The sequence below is a fragment of the Hemiscyllium ocellatum genome, chromosome 37, assembly GCF_020745735.1.
Source record: "Hemiscyllium ocellatum isolate sHemOce1 chromosome 37, sHemOce1.pat.X.cur, whole genome shotgun sequence".
In the NCBI taxonomy this organism is placed as follows: domain Eukaryota; kingdom Metazoa; phylum Chordata; class Chondrichthyes; order Orectolobiformes; family Hemiscylliidae; genus Hemiscyllium; species Hemiscyllium ocellatum.
The window spans coordinates 32,576,093-32,596,144 of NC_083437.1; the positions used below are offsets into that span (position 1 = coordinate 32,576,093).

Below are 20,052 nucleotides of genomic sequence, written 5' to 3' on the forward strand. Positions count from 1 at the left end.
ATTGCTGCATTTCCCATGGCTAATCTATCTAGCCTGCGCATCCCTGGGCACTGTGGGCAACCTAACATGCTTAATCCACCTAATCTACACATCTGTGTACCGTGGGAGGAAACCCACATAGACATTTAGAGAATGTGCAGACTCCAACTCCAAAAGTGGAGTTGCCCAAGGTGAGATTGAACTTGGGTCCCTGGCACTGTGAGGCAGTAGCACTAACCACAGAGTCACTGTACCACCTGAAGTTCATGACTGAAAATTGAACACATCAGATTTGCTCAATTATTGGCAGCTCTGCTATTCATCAATGTTTCAGAAATGTTGATGCTGTTACAAAAAATGGCTGGGAAACCATTCAGCACAATTCTTCATAATACCCAAACACCTGACTTGGCATATACAGCTTTTAATTTCCTTGCCCAGAATATCTAGCTGCAGAATTGAACTCCACCATGGCATTTTTGCTTATCAATACACCCAGATTCTGTTAGGCTGTGAGATGTAACATCATCAGATAAATCCAGCAAACTGCATAGCCTAATCTTCTGATCATGCTCTTTTCAAGCTTTGGATCATGAACTTTCCCTGATTAAAGTGGAAGAAGGTGTCAGAAATGGAGCCTGTTTAGAATCAGTTGTTCTGCATTACATCAATGAGTTTTTGTAATTTATATAAATGATTTGGATGTGAACATAGGAGGTATAGTTAATGCATTTGCAGATGACCCCAAAATTGGAAGTGTATTGTATAGCAGATGGGCCAATGGGTTGAGGAGTGGCAGATGAAGTTCAACTTAGATAAATGTGAGGGGCTGCATTTTGGAAAAGCAAATCAAGGCAGGACTAATACACTTAATGGTAAGGTCCTGGGAGTGCAGATTCATTGTCCGTTCATAATAGAGTCACAGGATATCTGGTTGGCATGGACGAGTTGGACAGAAGGGTCTGTTTCCGTGCTGGATATCGCTTTGGCTCTGTGACTTGTGGTGTTTGGTGATGCTGGAAGAGGTATGAATGTGTGCCTTCATAGCATCATTGAATGTGTGCTTTTGTAACATCTCTGCAGCAGGCAGAATAACCTGGGCGGATGCTGGAATCCAAAATAGACAAACGGGAGGCTGGAAGCACACAGCAAGCCAGGCAGCATCAGGAAATGGAGAAGTCCACATTTTGGCTATTCTTCTTCAAGAGATTTTCCATCACTCAAAATTATCATTAAATTTGACTGTGCTAATAGTGCTGATTCAGACTTAGGGCTTAAACCTCTTGAATTTCCTGTACTCTGGGATCCTGTTATAGTGATAACTTTAGCCAGTATTCCATCCTTGTAATCACTATAAATCACTGGTCAATATATCAGAAGATAATAATCTCAAAATGTAATTCTGATTCCCTGATCCACAATATATATTAACAAATATAGAGATCCATGATATACGTTTAATTAAGAAGATCTTTCTCGATTGTCCAGGGGAACAGATTCACATAAATACTAGGTCATCATTCAATTTGGATTAGATTCCTGCTGGACTGGTTCACTAATCCAATAATATGGAGGAAGTTAGTCCATCTGAACAGCTGAGTATTTAGGTGAGTGAAGTGGAGGGAATTGACCAGCTGCATACTTCTAACTTCAAAAACCACATTGGTGAGAGATGTGACAACCTGCAAGGCTCAACCCAGATATTAACCCAATGGAGTGAATTGTTCATGGAATGGAGGTGTACACTTTTTCAGGTAGTCCTTTGCAGTTGAGAATGATTTGCTTCTCCTCCAGTTCGATGGGTTTGAGAAAGTTGACAAGTTCAATGTGCAGCCTGCAGACTCTGCTACATGTGCAGTAGGTGCTACTTAAAGGGTTAGGTGGCTGAGCTATTTGGAAGTTTGTGTGCTTTCTCCAATGCCTTGATGGTCAGTGCCCTCCCAAATAAACTCACACCGTTTTAGTCAGTCACGAGCCAAGTACTTCTATGAGTCGATAGAGATGTTTGACCTTTTCAAGGATGCTTTTTGAACATCCCTAAAGTATTTCTGCTGTCTTCCTGAGAGGCTCCTGCCATAACCAGGCAGCAGCTTCAGTGGCGGGAGGTGGTGTCTGGTGTCAGGCATACGAACAACCGGTCCTGCCCAGTGAAGCTGCTTTTGAACGATTGCTGGACATGGGAGAGGACGCTGCTATTTAACAGACTTCTCTCACACATTGAATGAGTCTTTAACACCATAATAATATTATCCTAAAGGTTAAATTCATTCATACTTGGTGCAAATTTATTTTTTTTCCCTCCTCCAAAATCATTTGCTGAAAAAAAGCACATTTGGTTTCTGGAAACGATCAAGATTGGTCTTTGACCTTACCAACTGTATGGCAGTTTTTGACATGATGATAATAATAGGGCAACATGCAGGTGAGGTGAATTATTTCAGAGGTGTATGTCTGAATGAAAAAGATACTTTCACAAGGTCATTCTTCCTTGTCAGCCTTCTCCACTTGCAAACTGTGAGAGGTTTGCTGCTGAACTTTCTGTCCTCGTATCCTCACTAACCTTTATGTTACAAAGGAGAAAACATTATTAATTAGTTATAAAGTGCCTTGCAATTTTCTGAGGTTATGCAAGATGCTATATAAAGTTAAGTCCTTTTAAAAAAAACAAACTCCGAGCAGGAGTCCATGCAGATCAAAGACCATGCCCTGTAAGGTCTTCAACTGCCTCAGTTGGCCCATGTTTGTGTTTTCCTTTGTCTCCTTATGGTTACAATGAGTTTCCCAGCAGGTTCTTTTTGGACTGGTAACCTTGAAATGATTGAAGCACATGAAATCTCCTGAAGCACTCATTAAAATACAAGCACACACCTGCGAATTCACTTGCGTCAAGTTACCTTTGAAGTTTCTTTGTGGTTTGGACAAGACTTTGAAAGCCCAGTAGTGCACCTATTTCTTTCCCTGTCCTTCCTTTCTGTGTGTGCTAGGATGCTCATATGTCACGTTGGGAAATGGAATCTTTCCATCCAGGGGCTCTGCGTTAGGGTCAAGCACTCCCAAGCTACAGTGTGGTCAGACCAGAGGAGAAACCTCATCTATTTTGTACCTCCACATTACCCTCAAGAACCACCATACCTCTCATTCTCTGAGGTTGACATATATGGGGCAGTTTTGTGCTGTCAGGGACCATGCACACTTGAAAACAGATTTGAGTGCAACTCTATATGGGATCTTTAATTCCAAACAGGAATCAGATGGAATGTTCAGCCAGTCAACCTGCACAGGAATTAGACCCGGGTCCCTTCCGTATCTTGAGTCTTCGGTCTATGGCCAAGGAGCTGAATCCCACCAAAATCAGCCAAGTGTAATTTTCATTAAGTGGCATGGATTGTTTCTTTCCATGAGGCCTTACACCATTGCTCATGCTATCAACCCAAATGCATCTCATTAACTAGGTTCCATGCCCTTATGACAGTCAACTCGTCTGATCCTAGGAGAAAGTGAGGACTGCAGATGCTGGAGATCAGAGCTGAAAATGTGTTGCTGGAAAAGCCCAGCAGGTCAGGCAGCATCCAAGGAGCAGGAGAGTCGACGTTTCGGGCATGAGCCCTTCTTCAGGAATGAGGAAAGTGTGTCCAGCAGGCTAAGATAAATGGTAGGGAGGAGGGACTTGGTGGAGCGGTGTTGGAAATGTGATAGGTGGAAGGTGGTCAAGGTGAGGGTGATAGGCCTCCAAGGACATGCAGGTCCTTGGACTCCTCCACCGCCAGACCATAGCAACACGACGGATGGAGGAAGAGCGCCTCATCTTCCGCCTAGGAACCCTCCAACTACAAGGGATGAACTCAGATTTCTCCAGTTTCCTCATTTCCCCTCCCCCCACCTTGTATCAGTCAAATCCCTCGAACTCAGCACCGCCTTCCTAACCTGCAATCTTCTTCCTGACCTCTCCACCCCATCACCACTCTGGCCTATTACCTTCATCTTGACCTCCTTCCACCTATCGCATTTCCAACGCCCCTCCCCGAAGTCCCTCCTCCCTACCATTTATCTTAGCCTGCTGGACACACTTTCCTTGTCTGATCCTAGCCCAATTCATCCACTCAACATTGGTGGGCATACTTCTATGATTAGATTAGATTACTTACAGTGTGGAAACAGGCCCTTCGGCCCAACAAGTCCACACCGACCCGCCGAAGCGCAACCCACCCATACCCCTACATATACCCCTTACCTAACACTATGGGCAATTTAGCATGGCCAATTCACCTGACCCGCACATCTTTGGACTGTGGAAGGAAACCGGAGCACCCGGAGGAAACCCACTCAGACACGGGGAGAACGTGCAAACTCCACACAGTCAGTCGCCTGAGGTGGGAATTGAACCCAGGTCCCTGGCGCTGTGAGGCAGCAGTGCTAACCACTGTGCCACCGTGCCGCCTATATATGCCGCCTTGCCACAGCAAGGAATATGAAGTCAGATCTTTACATCTGTGATAAAAAGTCCTTTGGATGTTTTTGCTTTTTTATTCATTCATGGGACAAGGGCATTGCTGGCCCAGCCAGAGTTTATTGCCCAACCCTATTTGCCCAGAGTGCATTTAAGAGTCAACCACATTGCTGGGGCCTGGAGTCACATGTAGGCCAGGCCAGGTAAGGATGGTAGTTTCCTTCCCAAAGGAGCTGAAAGTGTGTTGCTGAAAAAGCGCAGCAGGTCAGGCAGCTTCCAAGGAACAGGAGATTCGACGTTTCAGGCATAAGCCCTTCTTCAGGAATTCAGGATTCCTGAAGAAGGGCTTATGCCCGAAACGTCGAATCTCCTGTTCCTTGGATGCTGCCTGACCTGCTGCGCTTTTCCAGCAATACATTTTCAGCTCTGATCTCCAGCATCTGCAGACCTCACTTTCTCCTCCTTCCCAAAGGACACTAGTGAACTGGTAATCAATAAGCAGATATTAAGAAATAAAGCACGCACAACCTAATAAATAAAACACTGCTTTTGCTCTGATTATTTTGGCAGCAATTGCTCCAGAAATTAATATTTACATGCAACATATTACATGATATTATGTACAACAATGGTTCCTATTACTTAGTATTATTTGCAAATTAAAAGTTTAGTCACTTTAGCCACATCTATTATCTCACTTAGTCACATATGGCTAGTGGCTGACATATTAGACAACAGTGTTTCAATATAATAGCCATGATCAGGCTCTAGACTGTTCCCTGGAAGCAGCCTAGGCTGAAAAATGCAGTGACAGAAATCTTGAGTAAACATAGGAGTTATTATATGAGAGAATTAATTCTACCTGCCTCTCCTGATTGCAGAATGTGCCAGTAACGAGTTTGGAGTGAATTGTCTGCAGACCTGTGACTGTGGAGGAGCCCCATGTGACAGTGTGACTGGGAAATGCAACTGCCCGCCTGGAAAAACGGGCCCTGGCTGTAAGAAAGGTCAGAGGACAAACGTCAAGAGCAATATTTTGGTTCATGTGTTAGTCTGTGCGAGCATAGACTGAGCAGAATTATAATTAAAAACATTTGCAACAGTTCAAAATAATAGAAATGGTGCTTTTTGCATTCATATAACCCCAGATAGCACTACCAATATATAAAACTGTCTCCTTTTTGATTGCTTCAGGGAATGTCACATATACCTTCCCCACCACTCCCACAATCCCCACTTAGAATGGGCAGACACTGACGTTGAGCAAATGGCATTAACCACGTATCATCACTATAGGAGGTAACTGCAGAACCACCACTTCTAATGCAGTTAAAAATCACACAACACCTGATGAAGAAGCAGCGCTCTGAAAGCTGGTGCTTCCAAAGAAACCTATTGGACTATAACCTGGTGTTGTGTGATTTTTAACTTTGTCCACTCCAGTCCAACACCAGCTCCTCCTCATCACTTTTAATGTAGTAAGTACATTGTCTATTTTGGCTGTTCTGCAAGTACTTAGACTTAGTTTCTAGTTTAAAGGGCCCTGCTAGTTTTCGCCAGTGTTGTCTTCAAGCAGTTTCGAGTAGCCTCATGTGGTTTTAGTGCAATAACCTTTGAGTTCGAGTTATAAGGAGACGGTGCCAAGATTTTCTCTGGTGCATAGGAGACTGACTGGTGATTTTATAGAGGTCCATAAAATTCTGAGAGGCATGGCTAAGGGAGATAGTCAACAGCTTTTCCCCCATGTTAGGGGGTCTAACTCCAGAGGGCACAGAGTTAAGGTGAGTGGGGAGAGATACAAAAAGGTCCAGAGGGGCACTTTTTTCACACGCGGGTTGGGGAGTGTCTGAAATGGGCTGCCAGGGTTGGGGGTGGAGGCGAGTACAATTTCATCATTTAAGAAATATTTGGACAGGTACATGGATGGGACAGGAATGAAGGGATATGGACCAAATGCAGGCAAATGAGACTAATTTAATTCTGGAAACTGGACAGCATGGACAAGTTGGGCCAAAGGGCCTGTTTCCATGATGTACATCTCTATGATTCTACTCTCAGCACCTGCCAACAATCGGGAAAGGTTAAGTGGAGATTTCTTACTTTTAAAAAATGTTGCTGACTTAACCTTTTTGATTTAGCTATCCTCAGAAGTTAACACCAGTGACACTGCTATAAGCTTTGATGAGTGTCTTGTACTTTTGATAATAGTTTTTGCCTTGACATTTAGTAGGCTGAGTGAGCCGTGCAGCAGGACCCAAGCTCATAATCCATGCTCACCATCCATTAGCTGGTTAGGGTAGACCATCCTGAAGAGTGGTACACGTTCTGTCCAGGTTACCAGCAATGTAGGGCTTAGAAATTCATATTTCAAAAATATAAATTAGGTTTTTTATTGCATGGGCATTTTTTTTGCATGTGTTGAGAGCTAAGCGACATTAACTTTGATTAGCTGTTTCGCATTATTTTCTACCAATTTCTATCCCTCTGTTTTCTCCACAGAGTGCCAAGCGGGTCACTGGGGGCTGGCCTGCAAGGGGATTTGCCCCATCTGTGAGAACAATGGAACCTGCAATAAGAAGACTGGGCAGTGTACCTGCCCACCAGGATTCACAGGGAAACTATGTCAGACCTGTGAGTATTCTACCTGACGTAGCTTGATTTAGGGAAGTTTAGACATGCCTGTCTTCATTACAACCTCTGAATTAAATGCTCCCCTAAAACCCCTGATTCAAATAGGGCCCATTTGCCCCAACAGTCCACACTCCAATATATTGGAAGTTAATTATTAGTTTTGTGTATATCTCTTTTTAGCCCCAGGAATAGGGAGAGATAATTCAGTTCCTGAGCCTGTTCCATCATTCAATTACTATATGGCTGCTCTGTATCTTAACTCAATCACTTTGGCTCTGTTATCCTAACCCTAACCCTTTGACTATCAATATCTATCAATTTCAGTTTGAAATTGTCAATGCTGTAGGAACAATGTTGTGAAACTTGAAAGGGTTCAGAAAGAATTTACAAGGATGTTGGAGGGTTTGAGGTATAGGAAAAGGCTGAATAGACTGGGGCTATTTTCCCTGGAGCATTGGAGGATGAGGGGTAACCTTGTAGACGTTTATAGAATCATGAGGGTCACAGATAGGGTGAAGAGTGAAGGGCTTTTCCCCAGGTTAGAGGAGTCCAGAACTAGAGGGCATAGGTTTAAGGTGGGGGGGGAAGATTTAAAGGGAACCTAAGGGACAACTTTCTCACACAAAGGGTGATACTTGAATGGAATGAGCCACCAGAGGAGGTAGTGGAGGCTGCTCTAGTTACAACATTTAAACAGCGGCTGAATGGGTACATGTATAGGAAGGGTTTAGAGGAATATGGGCCAAATGCTAGCAAATGGGACTAGATTAATGTAAGAATATCTTTGGCATGGATGAGTTGGCCTGAAGGGTCTGTTTCCATGCTGTACATCTCTACGGCTCTATAATTGACTTCCAGTCTTAGTGGCACTTTGAGGGAGTTTTAAATTTTGTTCATCTGAATCCATGGCCCATACTTGTTCTGATTTGGAAAAGCTTGGATCTTAGTATTGTTCCCCCTTTATTGAGTAAATCCAACAAATCAACTCTAAAATCTTAGGATCGCTAGGAATTAATTGTGGAAATTTCTTGGAGTTTCTTCACTGCACTGCCCAGTTGACTACCCAATGGAGTGAGCACCTTAGCTCACATTGAAATTTGAACACTTAGGCGAGGTAACCATGGAATTGTATCTCTCAACATGACCTCCAGGAACTGGGGTGTGGGTGTCTGTACCTCAGCAAGATTTTTGGGAGTCACGAGAAGAAAAGGAACTCAAAGCCAGAAGAGCAAATAGACAAGGTCTTTTCCCTGGAGTAATCCCGAATAAGTTTAGGGAGAGAGGGAAAAGATCTAAAAGGGATCTAGGGGGCAACTTTTTTCATGCAGAGGGTGGTGTGTGTAAGAAATGAGCTACCAAGGAAGTGGTGGAGGTAGGTACAATTATAACATTTAAAAGACATCTGGATGGGTATATGAATAGGAAGGGTTTAAGAGGGATATAGGCCAAATGCTGGCAAATGGGACTAGATAGGGTTGGGATATCTGGTCGGCATGGGTGACTAGACTGAAGGGTCTGTTTCCGTGCTGTACATCTCTGTGACTCTATGCCTGTTTGACTTGGTTCTGGTAAACTATCTTTCCGATGCAGATTTTGAATTTCTTGCTGTGTATTGCCAATGTTTTGTGTGTTTATTTTGTTCTCTGGCATTCGTCAGATTTTTTTCTTATGTTTTCGTACTTTATGATGTTCTGTAATAATTGCATTAGAATATGGGGAATGTACCTATAAATACTTGACAACCACGTTTCCTGTTGTCACATTTCATAGGGATGGTGCACTGAAAATCATGCACGATTCCTAGAATGGTCATAAATGTGAAAATGTGATTTAACCACTAATTTTATCTAACCATCTAATTCAGGTTAAAAGAATTTATACACTAGGTTTTTCAGTAACAGAAAAGTAACCTACATATTATAATCAAACTTTGTATCCAATAGTAAGAAAAGAACATGAATTGCCAGCTCAGAACTCCATAGCTTAAACTCTACCCCCTTTTAAAATTCCCACGCACATTTAACTAAATACACAAAGAGGCAAAGCACAAATATTATAGTTGAGGAAGAGACAAAGAATTGAAGCAACACACTTCTGGCACCAGTCTGAATCTCAGACATTAATAAGTAATTTTCTTCAGTTTTCTCTTTATTCCTTCTGATTCTTTACCAATGACGCCAAGTTGTGGTGACACTAATTCTCAATCTTTTATTCACCTGTTTAAATTTCACCCTTTCAGTATCTTTTACCTTCAATAGGAGATTCGAAGAGAGACGTGAGAGAGAGAGAGAGAGAGTAACTGGTTGCCTGAATTACTTTTTACTTCTCAATATTCAGAAGTGGAGGGGCGAGAGGGGCGAGAGGGGAGAGAGAGAGAGGTGGATGTTTTCTCTTTGTAGGCTAGGTACTTCCTACTGTATTGCCTACATGCAAGGTTATGCCAGGAACCAATCAGGAAATTGTTATTATGCTGATGTCTCCTGAAACCACATAATCGGTCGGTTTAAAAACCAATCAAATAACTGTTTCTACACAGAACTGGCCTGAACACATACACACGCATACATAGTGCCGGGTGTGACTCGGATTCTCCCCCAGTGCTCGACTAAGACAACATTGTGGGTACAACTCACAATGTGTTCCAGAAAACTGCAAACAACATTTTTCCTATGGTTTCCTTAAACTAGTAACTTGTCCCACTTTTAGTCCATAGTTAAAATAGTAAAGTGATCTTTACACTGTGGCACTGGTAATCCCTCACATTTACCAAGTTCATTCCACTGCGAGAGAGACACACACACACTCTTATTTTCCATTGACTGACAAAGTAGTTCCATCCCAATTCCAAGAGATCTGACTGTGTCTCCTTCACCAACTCTTACTGTTTGACTAAATAAGAAACAGGTGCCGTTCCACACTGTTTTGTTATCCGCTGATATTTGGCTTCTCCTTCGACATTTTTCTCTTCCTCTCCAAAACATTACCAGATTTCTTAATTCAAGGAAGTAAGATTGTGAGTGCCAACCAAGGCCTAGAAAAATAAACTTGGAAAACTGAACACGTCAATTCAGGTGCAGAATGACAATTGAATTTGCTATAATGATATGCATTGTTAGGATGAATGTCACATTTTCATTGCGTCCTTCTTCAGGAGCCCTGAACAAATACCACATGTGAGTGTATTTTTCTCTTTCAGCATGCCCTGCAGGCCAGTATGGCCTGGGCTGTCAGATGCGATGTGCATGTGAGAACCAGGGTCAGTGCCATCCAGTGACAGGGCGTTGCACCTGTTCTCCAGGATGGACTGGCCATAACTGCAGGAGAGGTAAGAACCATGTGTATTTAACCACCAAGTCCAAATATGCTGTCTCAAATCTCTCTTCTCCTCCCACTATCAGTAATAACTTTCTTAAAACCCACCTTTTCTGGCCATTTGGTTCGCAGTCAGTTTTTGCCCAATTATAATTCTTTGAAGTGCCTTAGGACATTTTGCCATGTTGTATTGTAGTTTACATTATACTTTGTATATAATTTGTTACCATTGTAGTAGAAAGGATGGTCTATTCACAAAACCAACGAAAATATCATGTAATATACATCTGTATGCTGATGGTGGGGAATACCTGTGTTCGAAAAAGCAACAGGCCAATCAGTCTCTGGAGTTGCTATGCTATTCAGACAGATCATGGCTGATATGTACCTCAAATCCATATCCTTTTCTGTCCTTGTGTAATAAAAATAAATGTGTATCAGCCTTGAAAACTTCCATTATCCTGTAATGAAAATATTTTTACTGATTTTGCGCCATTTTGACATAGCTCTAAGTTTAAGATTATAAGAACATGAGAACAAGGGGCAGGAGTAGACCATTTGGCCCATCAAGCCTGCTCCGCCATTCAATAAGATCATGGCTGAGCTTTTCATGGACTTAGCTCCACTTACATGGCCACTCAGTATAACACCTAATTCCTTTATTTTTGCCTTAAGAACATTCAATGAGGTAGCCTCAACTGCTTCACTGGGCAGGGAATTGCACAGATTCACAACTGTTTGGGAGAAAAAGTTCCTCAGTCTTAAATCTGCTTCTCACTTATTTTGAGGCTATCCCTCCTAGTTCCAGTTTCACCTGCCAGTGGACACAACCTCTCTGCTTCTATCTTATCCATTTCCTTCATAATTTTATTTGTTTCTATAAGATCCCCCCCCTCATTCTTCTGAATTTCAGTGAGTATAGTCCCATTCTACTCAATCTGTGTTCATAAGTCAACGTCTCTCAACTGTGGAATCAATCTAGTGATCCTCCTCTGCACTCCCCCTGGTGCCAGTAAATCCTTTCTCAAGTCAGGGGACCAAAAGTGAACACGTTTTGTGGTCTCACCGGCACCCAGTGCAGCATAACCTCCCTATTTTTAAACTCTAACCTTTAGCAATGAAGGACAATATTCCAGTCGCTTCCTTAATTACCTCCTGCACATGCAAACCACATTTTGTGAGTTGTTCATAAAGACACCCAGGTCCCCCCGCACAGCAGCATGCTGCAATTTTTCTACTGTTCGTATAAGAATCCATTTTGCTGTTATACCCACCTGTTATGTTTCATTTGTCTTTGATCCCCCCTCCCACCAAAGGAAAGACTTCCTCTCTTTCAAGATGTGATTACTTGAACTTTAAAAAGTATATGACGGCTGGCTCCAAGTTAATCTGGTTAATTGACAGGCAAAAGGTATGTGGGATCCACCAAGGAATATTCAAACATCACATTCATGTATAATTCATCATTACTTGGAAACTGAGGTGAAAAGTTAATGTCTATAATGAAGAGAGAAAATGTGAATATATATTGTCCTGCCTACTTGTCCTTCTCCTTGAACTACTACACTCTCTGTGGTGGTGGTGCTCAATAAATATTTTGAAGTATGACGTTCAAGGATTTTGACTGAATGTTGTGAAAGAAAGACAATATATGTCCAATGAATGGTGATGGGAAGAACTCAGGTTGGTGGTGTTTACCTGACTTCAGCTGTTGTTCTCTCGAATGTGGGATTTGGGAGTAATGTAGAAGTAGACATGATGAGTTAATGTAGATCATACACAGTGCACCAAATGTATGGGTATTGATTCAAACAGTGTGATTGATCCGGACATTTGCTCTTTTTTTTTGATTAGATTAGATTACTTACAGTGTGGAAACAGGCCCTTCGGCCCAACAAGTCCACACCGACCCACCGAAGCGCAACCCACCCATGCCCCTACATTTACCCCTTACCTAACACTACGGGCAATTTAGCTTGGCCAATTCACCTGACCTGCACATCTTTGGACTGTGGGAGGAAACCGGAGCACCCGGAGGAAACCCACGCAGACACGGGGAGAACGTGCAAACTCCACACGGTCAGTCACCTGAGTCGGGAATTGAACCCGGGTCTCAGGCGCTGTGAGGCAGCAGTGCTAACCACTGTGCCACCGTGCCGCCCACTAGTGGATAGTGTTGAACTTCATGACCATTGATACAGCTGTTGTTATCCAGATGAATGGTGAACATTTCATTAAACGCTTGATTCTAAGAATCAGAGTATCGTGGAGTACTCGGCCGCTGCACTATATTGTGCTACTATGTTGCAGTGGTTGGCCAGGTTATAGTTCAAATGCTGATAGTGGGGGACTTGCACAGTTCGTAAGTAACTGTGACGTCCTGCCAAGAGTCTCCTCAGTAGACAAGCAGGAGACTGGAAGAACACAGCAAGCCAGGCAGTGTCAGGAGGTGAAGATGTCAAGGGTTCGGCATGTAATCCTTCCTGCTTGTCTATCCTGATTCCAGCATCTGCAGTTTTTTTTTGTCTCTAACCAAGAATCTCCTCAGCATGTTGGCCAGGCCTTTAATCCTCATTTTGTTTCTTTTAAGCCTGTGATGCCGGACGGTGGGGTCCAAATTGTGTGAACACCTGTGACTGCAGGAACAGTGATGGGAGCTGCAACAGTGTCACAGGACAGTGCATCTGTGAGGCAGGTTTTACTGGTCAGCGCTGTGATCAGAGTAAGTATGAGGTTGACAATCACTTAACACAGTTGCTCTCCATTGCTAAAGGAAATTTCCAGAATCTGGGTGACTCCCCATGGTTTTTGGTTTAAACAGATGGGGTTTAGTTCGGCGAATCTACCAAATGGGTAAACTCTGCACCAGGTTTGTTTATTCACAAAGTGACCTTGATAATGCGCTAACATGTAATGTGCAGAAACTGTACAGGAACAATTTTTCCCTCACCAGTGTCATTAAATCAGCTTCAACTAAAATAATTACTTATTGCATTACTCTTCCTGGGACCTTGCAGTGTGCAAATCAGATATCCCTACATTACAACAGTAACTACAGTAATAAATTGGGTATTCCTACATTACAACAGTAACTACGGTAAGAAATTGGGTATTCCTACATTACAACAGTAACTACGGTAATAAATTGGATATCCATACATTACAACAGTAACTACAGTAATAAATTGGATATCCCTACATTACAAAAGTAACTACAGTAATATATTGGGTATTCCTACATTACAACAGTAACTACAGTAATAAATGGAGTATTCCTACATTACAACAGTAACTACAGTAATAAATTGGATGTCCCTACATTACAACAGTAACTACAGTAATAAATTGGGTATTCCTACATTACAATAATAACTACAGTAATATATTGGGTATTCCTAGATGACAACAGTAACTACAGTAATAAATAGGGTATTCCTACATTGCAACAGTAACTACATTAATAAATTGGATATCCCTACATTACAGTAATAACTACAGTAATAAATTGGATATCCCTACATTACAATAGTAACTACAGTAATAATTCGGGTATTCCTACATTACAACAGTAACTACAGCTACATTACAATAATAACTACAATAATAAATTGTGTATTCCTACATTACAACAGTAACTACAGTAATAAATTGGGTATTCCTACATTACTCAGTAGCTACATTAATAAATTGGATATCCCTACATCACAACGGTAACTACAGTAATAAATTGGGTATTCCTACATAACAGTAATAACTACAGTAATAAATTGGGTATTCCTACATTACAACAGTAACTACAGTAATAAATGGGATATTCCTACATTACAACAGTAACTACAGTAATAAATTGGGTATTCCTACATTACAAGAGTAACTACAGTAATAAATTGGATATCCCTACATTACAACAGTAACTACAGTAATAAGTCGGGTATTCCTACATTACAACAGTAACTACAGTAATAAATTGGATATCCCTACATTACAACAGTAACTACAGTAATAAATTGGGTATTCCTACATCACAATAATAACTACAGTAATAAATTGGGTATCCCTACATTACAACAGTACCTACAGTAATAAATCGGATATCCCTACATTGCAACAGTACCTACAGTAATAAATTGAGTATTCCTACATTACTGAGCTGAAAATGTTTTGCTGGAAAAGCGCAGCAGGTCAGGCAGCATCCAAAGAGGAGGAGAATTGACATTTCGGGCATGAGCCCTTCTTCAGGAATGTTCTACATTATTCCTACATTACAACAGTAACTACAGTAATAAATTGTGTATTCCTACATTACAACAGTAACTACAGTAATAAGTTGGATATCCCTACATTACAACAGTAACTACAGTAATAAATTGGGTATTCCTACATCACAATAATAACCACAGTAACAAATTGGGTATCCCTACATTTCAACAGTACCTACAGTAATAAATCGGATATCCCTACATTGCAACAGTACCTACAGTAATAAATTGAGTATTCCTACATTACTGAGCTGAAAATGTGTTGCTGGAAAAGCACAGCAGGTCAGGCAGCATCCAAAGAGCAGGAGAACCGACGTTTCGGGCATGGGTATTCCTACATTACAACAGTAACTACAGTAATAAATTGACTGTAATGCTCTTAGGACAAACTTAGGTCATAAAGGGTGGTATATAGATGCAAATCCTTTCTTTCTTACTACATTTACTATTTAAGTATTTTAATATAAGAATCGTCACTGAACCCCAGAAGTCAGTCACTGTTTGAGTGACTTTCAATGATGTGCTGAGGTGCTAAATTTAATTCTAACTATCACTGTTGCAATACACTACATGAACTAACTGAATATGTACCAAAGTGTGACAGAAATTGTAAACACAGAATTATATATTCCAGCTCAGAAACAGGCCTCTTGCTCTGGTCCTTCAATCACAGAATCCCTGCAGCACAGATAGATGTCATTCAGCCCACTGAGTATGTGCCAGCCTCCCATCCGGACCCACCTCTCCCCTATCCCTGTAACTCTACATTTACCAAGGGTAATCCACCTAGACTGCACATTATGGGCAATTTAGCATGGCCAATCCACCTAACCTGCACATCTTTGCGCTGTGGGAGGAAACCAGTGGACCTGGCAGAAACTCGAGACTGGAACTGAACCCAGGTCCCTGGAGCTGTGTGGTAGCAGTTGCTAGCCACTGAGCCACTGTGCTGCCCATTTGTGCTTGCTGTAAGCAATTCCCCACTTTATGTCATAGCACTGAATTGGTACATCCTGCTATTAGTCTCTTCCTTATATCCTAACATGGTTCCCCCTTAACCACCTTTTATTCACCTGAACAACTCCCTGTGGTCGTAAATTCATATTCTCACTATTATCGGAGTTTCCTCTGAATTCCTTATTAGCCATTTCATATTTATGACCCCTTCCTTCCCAATTTTCTCATTTCTAGAGAAAATAAGTCTCGCCTGGTCAGCACTGTAACTGTGATGTATATAAAATCCCTGTTGCATCTGTGCAGTCATGCTAATCTCAGTCTATTTGTTACGTTAGGCTGTTTTTCTTATCAGTCATATTTCAGTTATAACATTGTTCACATCTGGAAATGATTTAATGTGCAATTGGTCCCTGTGAGCTTGTTTGGCCCAGCACTGTGGCACTTAAAGGTACACCATTTGAAGCCAAATTCAACAACAAGCAAGTCAAGTGTTGAGAGAGAAAGAGTAATGAATATCCTTGCAACTGTAACACTTTAAATATTGAACTTCCTCTGCAGCTTTCAAAGTGCTGATAAATATCTTCAAACATCTGCAAAACTGGATTTCAATGATGAATGCTATAAATAATAATTAATATTGGTATATGGGGACCTTGTATGTGCAACGAAGGAGACTCTAGGTCAGTCTCAAAGTGAAATAACGTTGCCTACATCGCATAATTGTTCTTATTTTTAGTTATAAGTGATGACCTTGGGGTTATAATAGGAAATTGAGATGCCGCTGTAGACTCCTGTGCAACTAGCAATTAGATTGATGAATGACACGCATTCAGTTATGGTTTAGTCTAGGTTTAGCAGCTTTCATTCGCAAGCAACATACGGGATACTAGTATAAGAACAAAATACTGCCGATACAGGCAATCTGAAATGGAAAGATAAAATGCTGGAAACAACCAGCACGTCTTAACAGCACTGAGAGAAAAACAGAGCTAACTAAGTTCCGATGGAAGGTCACTGACTTGAAATTTTGAGTGGAATCTTTTGAGCCATCTTGATGATCTACTGGACGGAGAGCAATAATTTGGCTGCACAGTTTTACCCATTTTGCATGTCAGGTGGTGACAGGTTTACCTACTGCTGGATTAATACCATCGGTGGTGGGAATAGACCCTTAAGTGGTCATTAATGGGGGACTCAGTTAATGGTGTAGGATGTTGAATCGTCCTGTCCTAACTTAATTCTGACACAGTCAGGAAGGAGGAGGTTTAAAATAATGCTACCATCCCTCTTCATTAAATACCCTTTCTGTCTCAATAAATGCCCTTTCAACCTCCTGGCACACCACGAAAGAGGGCAGATGATTCCACCAATTAACTTTGTCTCTCTCCTCACAGGTGCTGCCAGATCTGCTGAGTGTTTCCAGCATTTCTTGTTTTTAATACACGAGATCCTACTGCAGGTTACAGACAAACCTTGTTGAAAACTGAGGCCTATTCTACAGGAGTTTGTCAAAATGAAATAAAACAACTTCCTTCTTTATGGCTCCTACAATGTCCTGAAGACATCCCAAAGTGTGTTACAGTCAATGAAACAACTTTTTGTTTTGATGGGAAATTTAATAGTCACTTTATGCATGACAAGCTTTCACCAACATCACATGAGGTGGATAACCAATTATTTTGCTGGTATTTAATGAGGGGTAAATGTTGGCCAGGAGATTTGAAGAAATGTCTCCTTGCTTCATAGTGTTATGTTAATTCCTTTGAATAGTGAAAGCACATGAGGTTTCACATTTCATCTGTAAGATAGCACTTTCCACTACAAAATGTTAATCCTGGAGTATTGTGTCTGTTTGGACTATGTGTTAAACACTCTGGAATGGGGCTTGAGTCCACATTTGGACCAAGGTTGCACAAGAGGGAAGAGGTTACAGTGCCCAGACCAGTCTCAATTTTGCTACAGGGCTGGGATCCTACACCAAGTTTCCAAAGTTCATTACAATTATATTCAAACAGCAAAAATGCATCATCTAACATCTTTACTTTAGTGATTAACAGCAACATCGAGCAAAATGTTCACTGAACAACCTACGCAGTGGGCTTAAGTGTTTTTTTATTCTTAAAAACACCTTTAGCTGTAACACTGTTTGAGGCTCCCTGTTCCTTCCACAGTCATCTTGCACATGCTGTCCAGGGAACTTGTATGATGAAGATTACAAATACCTCAAAATTGTAATGACCCTGAAAATAGAAAGGCAGCATCCAAGGAGCAGGAGAGTCGACGTTTTGGGCCTGAGCTCTTCAGGCACTTTCCTCAGCCCCGAAACGTGGACTCTCCTGCTCCTTTGGTGCTGCCTGACCTGCTGCGCTTTTTCAGCTCTGATCTCCAACATCTGCAGTCCTCACTTTCTCCTGAAAATAGAAAGTCAGTTTGAGATCCCCACAGTTTCAAATGTGTGCCCATTCTGTTATAATGGAATATCTCTCAGAGTAACCCCAAATATCCCACCTCAGACCCAGGCCAAACCCAACTACAGAGGCTCTGTTCTATAGTGTTAATCTAGTTGCATTGTCTCAAATCTTAGCATGACCCACTTATAGTACCTCAGGCCCCATTCTAATCAAGGTTTCCATTAAACTGTGCAGATGCATGGCCATCAAGCACTTTGAAAACATACGTTACATGCCTTATTCTGTGAGAATTAATACATGTGCCGTGATTCCCTTACATCACACTGTAAACTTTTGTTATAAATGCTGTGTTTTCTGGCCTTATATTCCACAACCACCTGCTGAAGGAGCAGCGCTCCGAAAGCTAGTGCTTCCAAATAAACCTATTGGACTGTAATCTGGTGTTATGTTATTTTTAACTACATGTGCCGTGATATCCAATGAGAGAAAAAAAGTATATGCACAGGAAATTTTTAAAGGGAACATTGTCCCTAACTCACTTAGAGGGTCTCCAGCCTTATTTTCCTTTCTTTGCTCAGAGTGCCCTGAAGGGAGTTATGGACCAGGCTGTCGATACAGGTGTCAGTGTGAGAATGAAGGTGCTTGTGACCATGTGAGTGGAGCCTGTAACTGTACAGCAGGCTGGCTTGGAATGTTCTGTGAACGAGGTAGGTAGCAATGATGATAGATTTTTTTCTGCTGCTGTATTTACATGTAAAAACTGAAATATTGTATGAATAGAGCAATTAAATGGAAAAAAAAGACCTATTGTATCTCTTGATACATTTTGTGAATGGAATATTAGAATTATAACCCGTTGTCTCTCAACCCAATGAACCAGTTGGAAATGTTCCTTTTGTTTCGATGGACATTGGTACAATATAAATGGACTGAGTAAATGTACTGATTTGTAAATGCTTTTTTCCCAGCTTGTCCAGATGGGTTTTATGGCATGGAGTGTCGTCAGATGTGTGATTGCCTCAATGGTGCACATTGTAACCATATTACGGGGACCTGCTCATGTCTTCCTGGCTGGATTGGATTGAACTGCAATCAGTGTGAGTTTACAAGACTGAGTTTTCTGCATTATTATATTATTCAGAACATTTTTAGGGAAATACACAGCTTTGCTTTGTGTTAGCATGATCTTTCCATCCACTTTTTCATTATCATCTACAATTAGAAAATGCTATATCAACATTTCCCATTTAATTGTGCGCTGCTGACTTTTTAAAATTTATTCATGGGATGTGGACGTCACTGGCTGGGCCAGCAATTATTGCTTATTCCTAGTTGCACTTTAAAAGGTGGTGGTGAGCTGGCTTCTTGAACAGCTGCAGTCCGTGTGCTGTAGGTTGACCCACATTGCTGTTAGGGAAAGAATCTGAGGATCTTGACCCAGCAACGGTGAAGGAATGGTGATGTATTTCCAAGGCAGGGGAGCAAGCAGCTTAAAGGGAAGCTTGCAGATGGTGGGGTTCCCATATATCTGCTGCTCATGTTCTTCAAGATGGCAGAGGTTTTAGGTTTGGAAGGTGCCGTCTAAGAATTGGTGGATTTCTGTAGTCTAACTTGTAGATGGTATCACACTGCTGTTTATGTGTGTTGATGGTGGAGGGAGTGAATGCTTGTGAGTTTGGTGACAATCAAGTAGGCTGCTTTATCCCGGATGGATTTAAACTCTTGACCTGTTTCTGTATTTATATGACTCATCTAATTCGTTTTCTGATCAACAGTAATGCCCAGGATGTTGATAGTGGGGAATTCAGCAATGGTAATGCCACATCAGGTGGTGTTGGTCATATTCTCTTTTGTTGGAGATGGTCATTGTCTGGCACTTGTCTGGCATGAAGATTACTTGCCATATCAGCCCAAGCCTTAATATTGTCCAGATCTTTCTGCATTTTGACATCGGTGTCAGAGAAGCCATGAATGGTGCTGAACATTGTACAATCATCATGGTGAAGGAAGGTCATTGATGAGGCAGCTGTGAATGGTTGGGCCAAGGATACTGTCC

At 41.6% G+C, this 20,052-nt stretch overlaps 1 protein-coding gene across 1 annotated transcript in view; it reads left to right on the top strand.

The window, feature by feature from the left end:
- LOC132833825 (multiple epidermal growth factor-like domains protein 6) overlaps positions 1-20,052 on the top strand; it is a 427,573-nt gene that overhangs the window by 373,130 nt on the left and 34,391 nt on the right. Inside the window, exons 19-24 of the mRNA XM_060852450.1 lie at positions 5,308-5,433; positions 6,926-7,057; positions 10,254-10,382; positions 12,960-13,091; positions 18,575-18,703; positions 18,965-19,093. Of these exons, the coding sequence (XP_060708433.1) occupies positions 5,308-5,433; positions 6,926-7,057; positions 10,254-10,382; positions 12,960-13,091; positions 18,575-18,703; positions 18,965-19,093 (777 nt within the window). The remainder of the gene's footprint in view (positions 1-5,307; positions 5,434-6,925; positions 7,058-10,253; positions 10,383-12,959; positions 13,092-18,574; positions 18,704-18,964; positions 19,094-20,052) is intronic.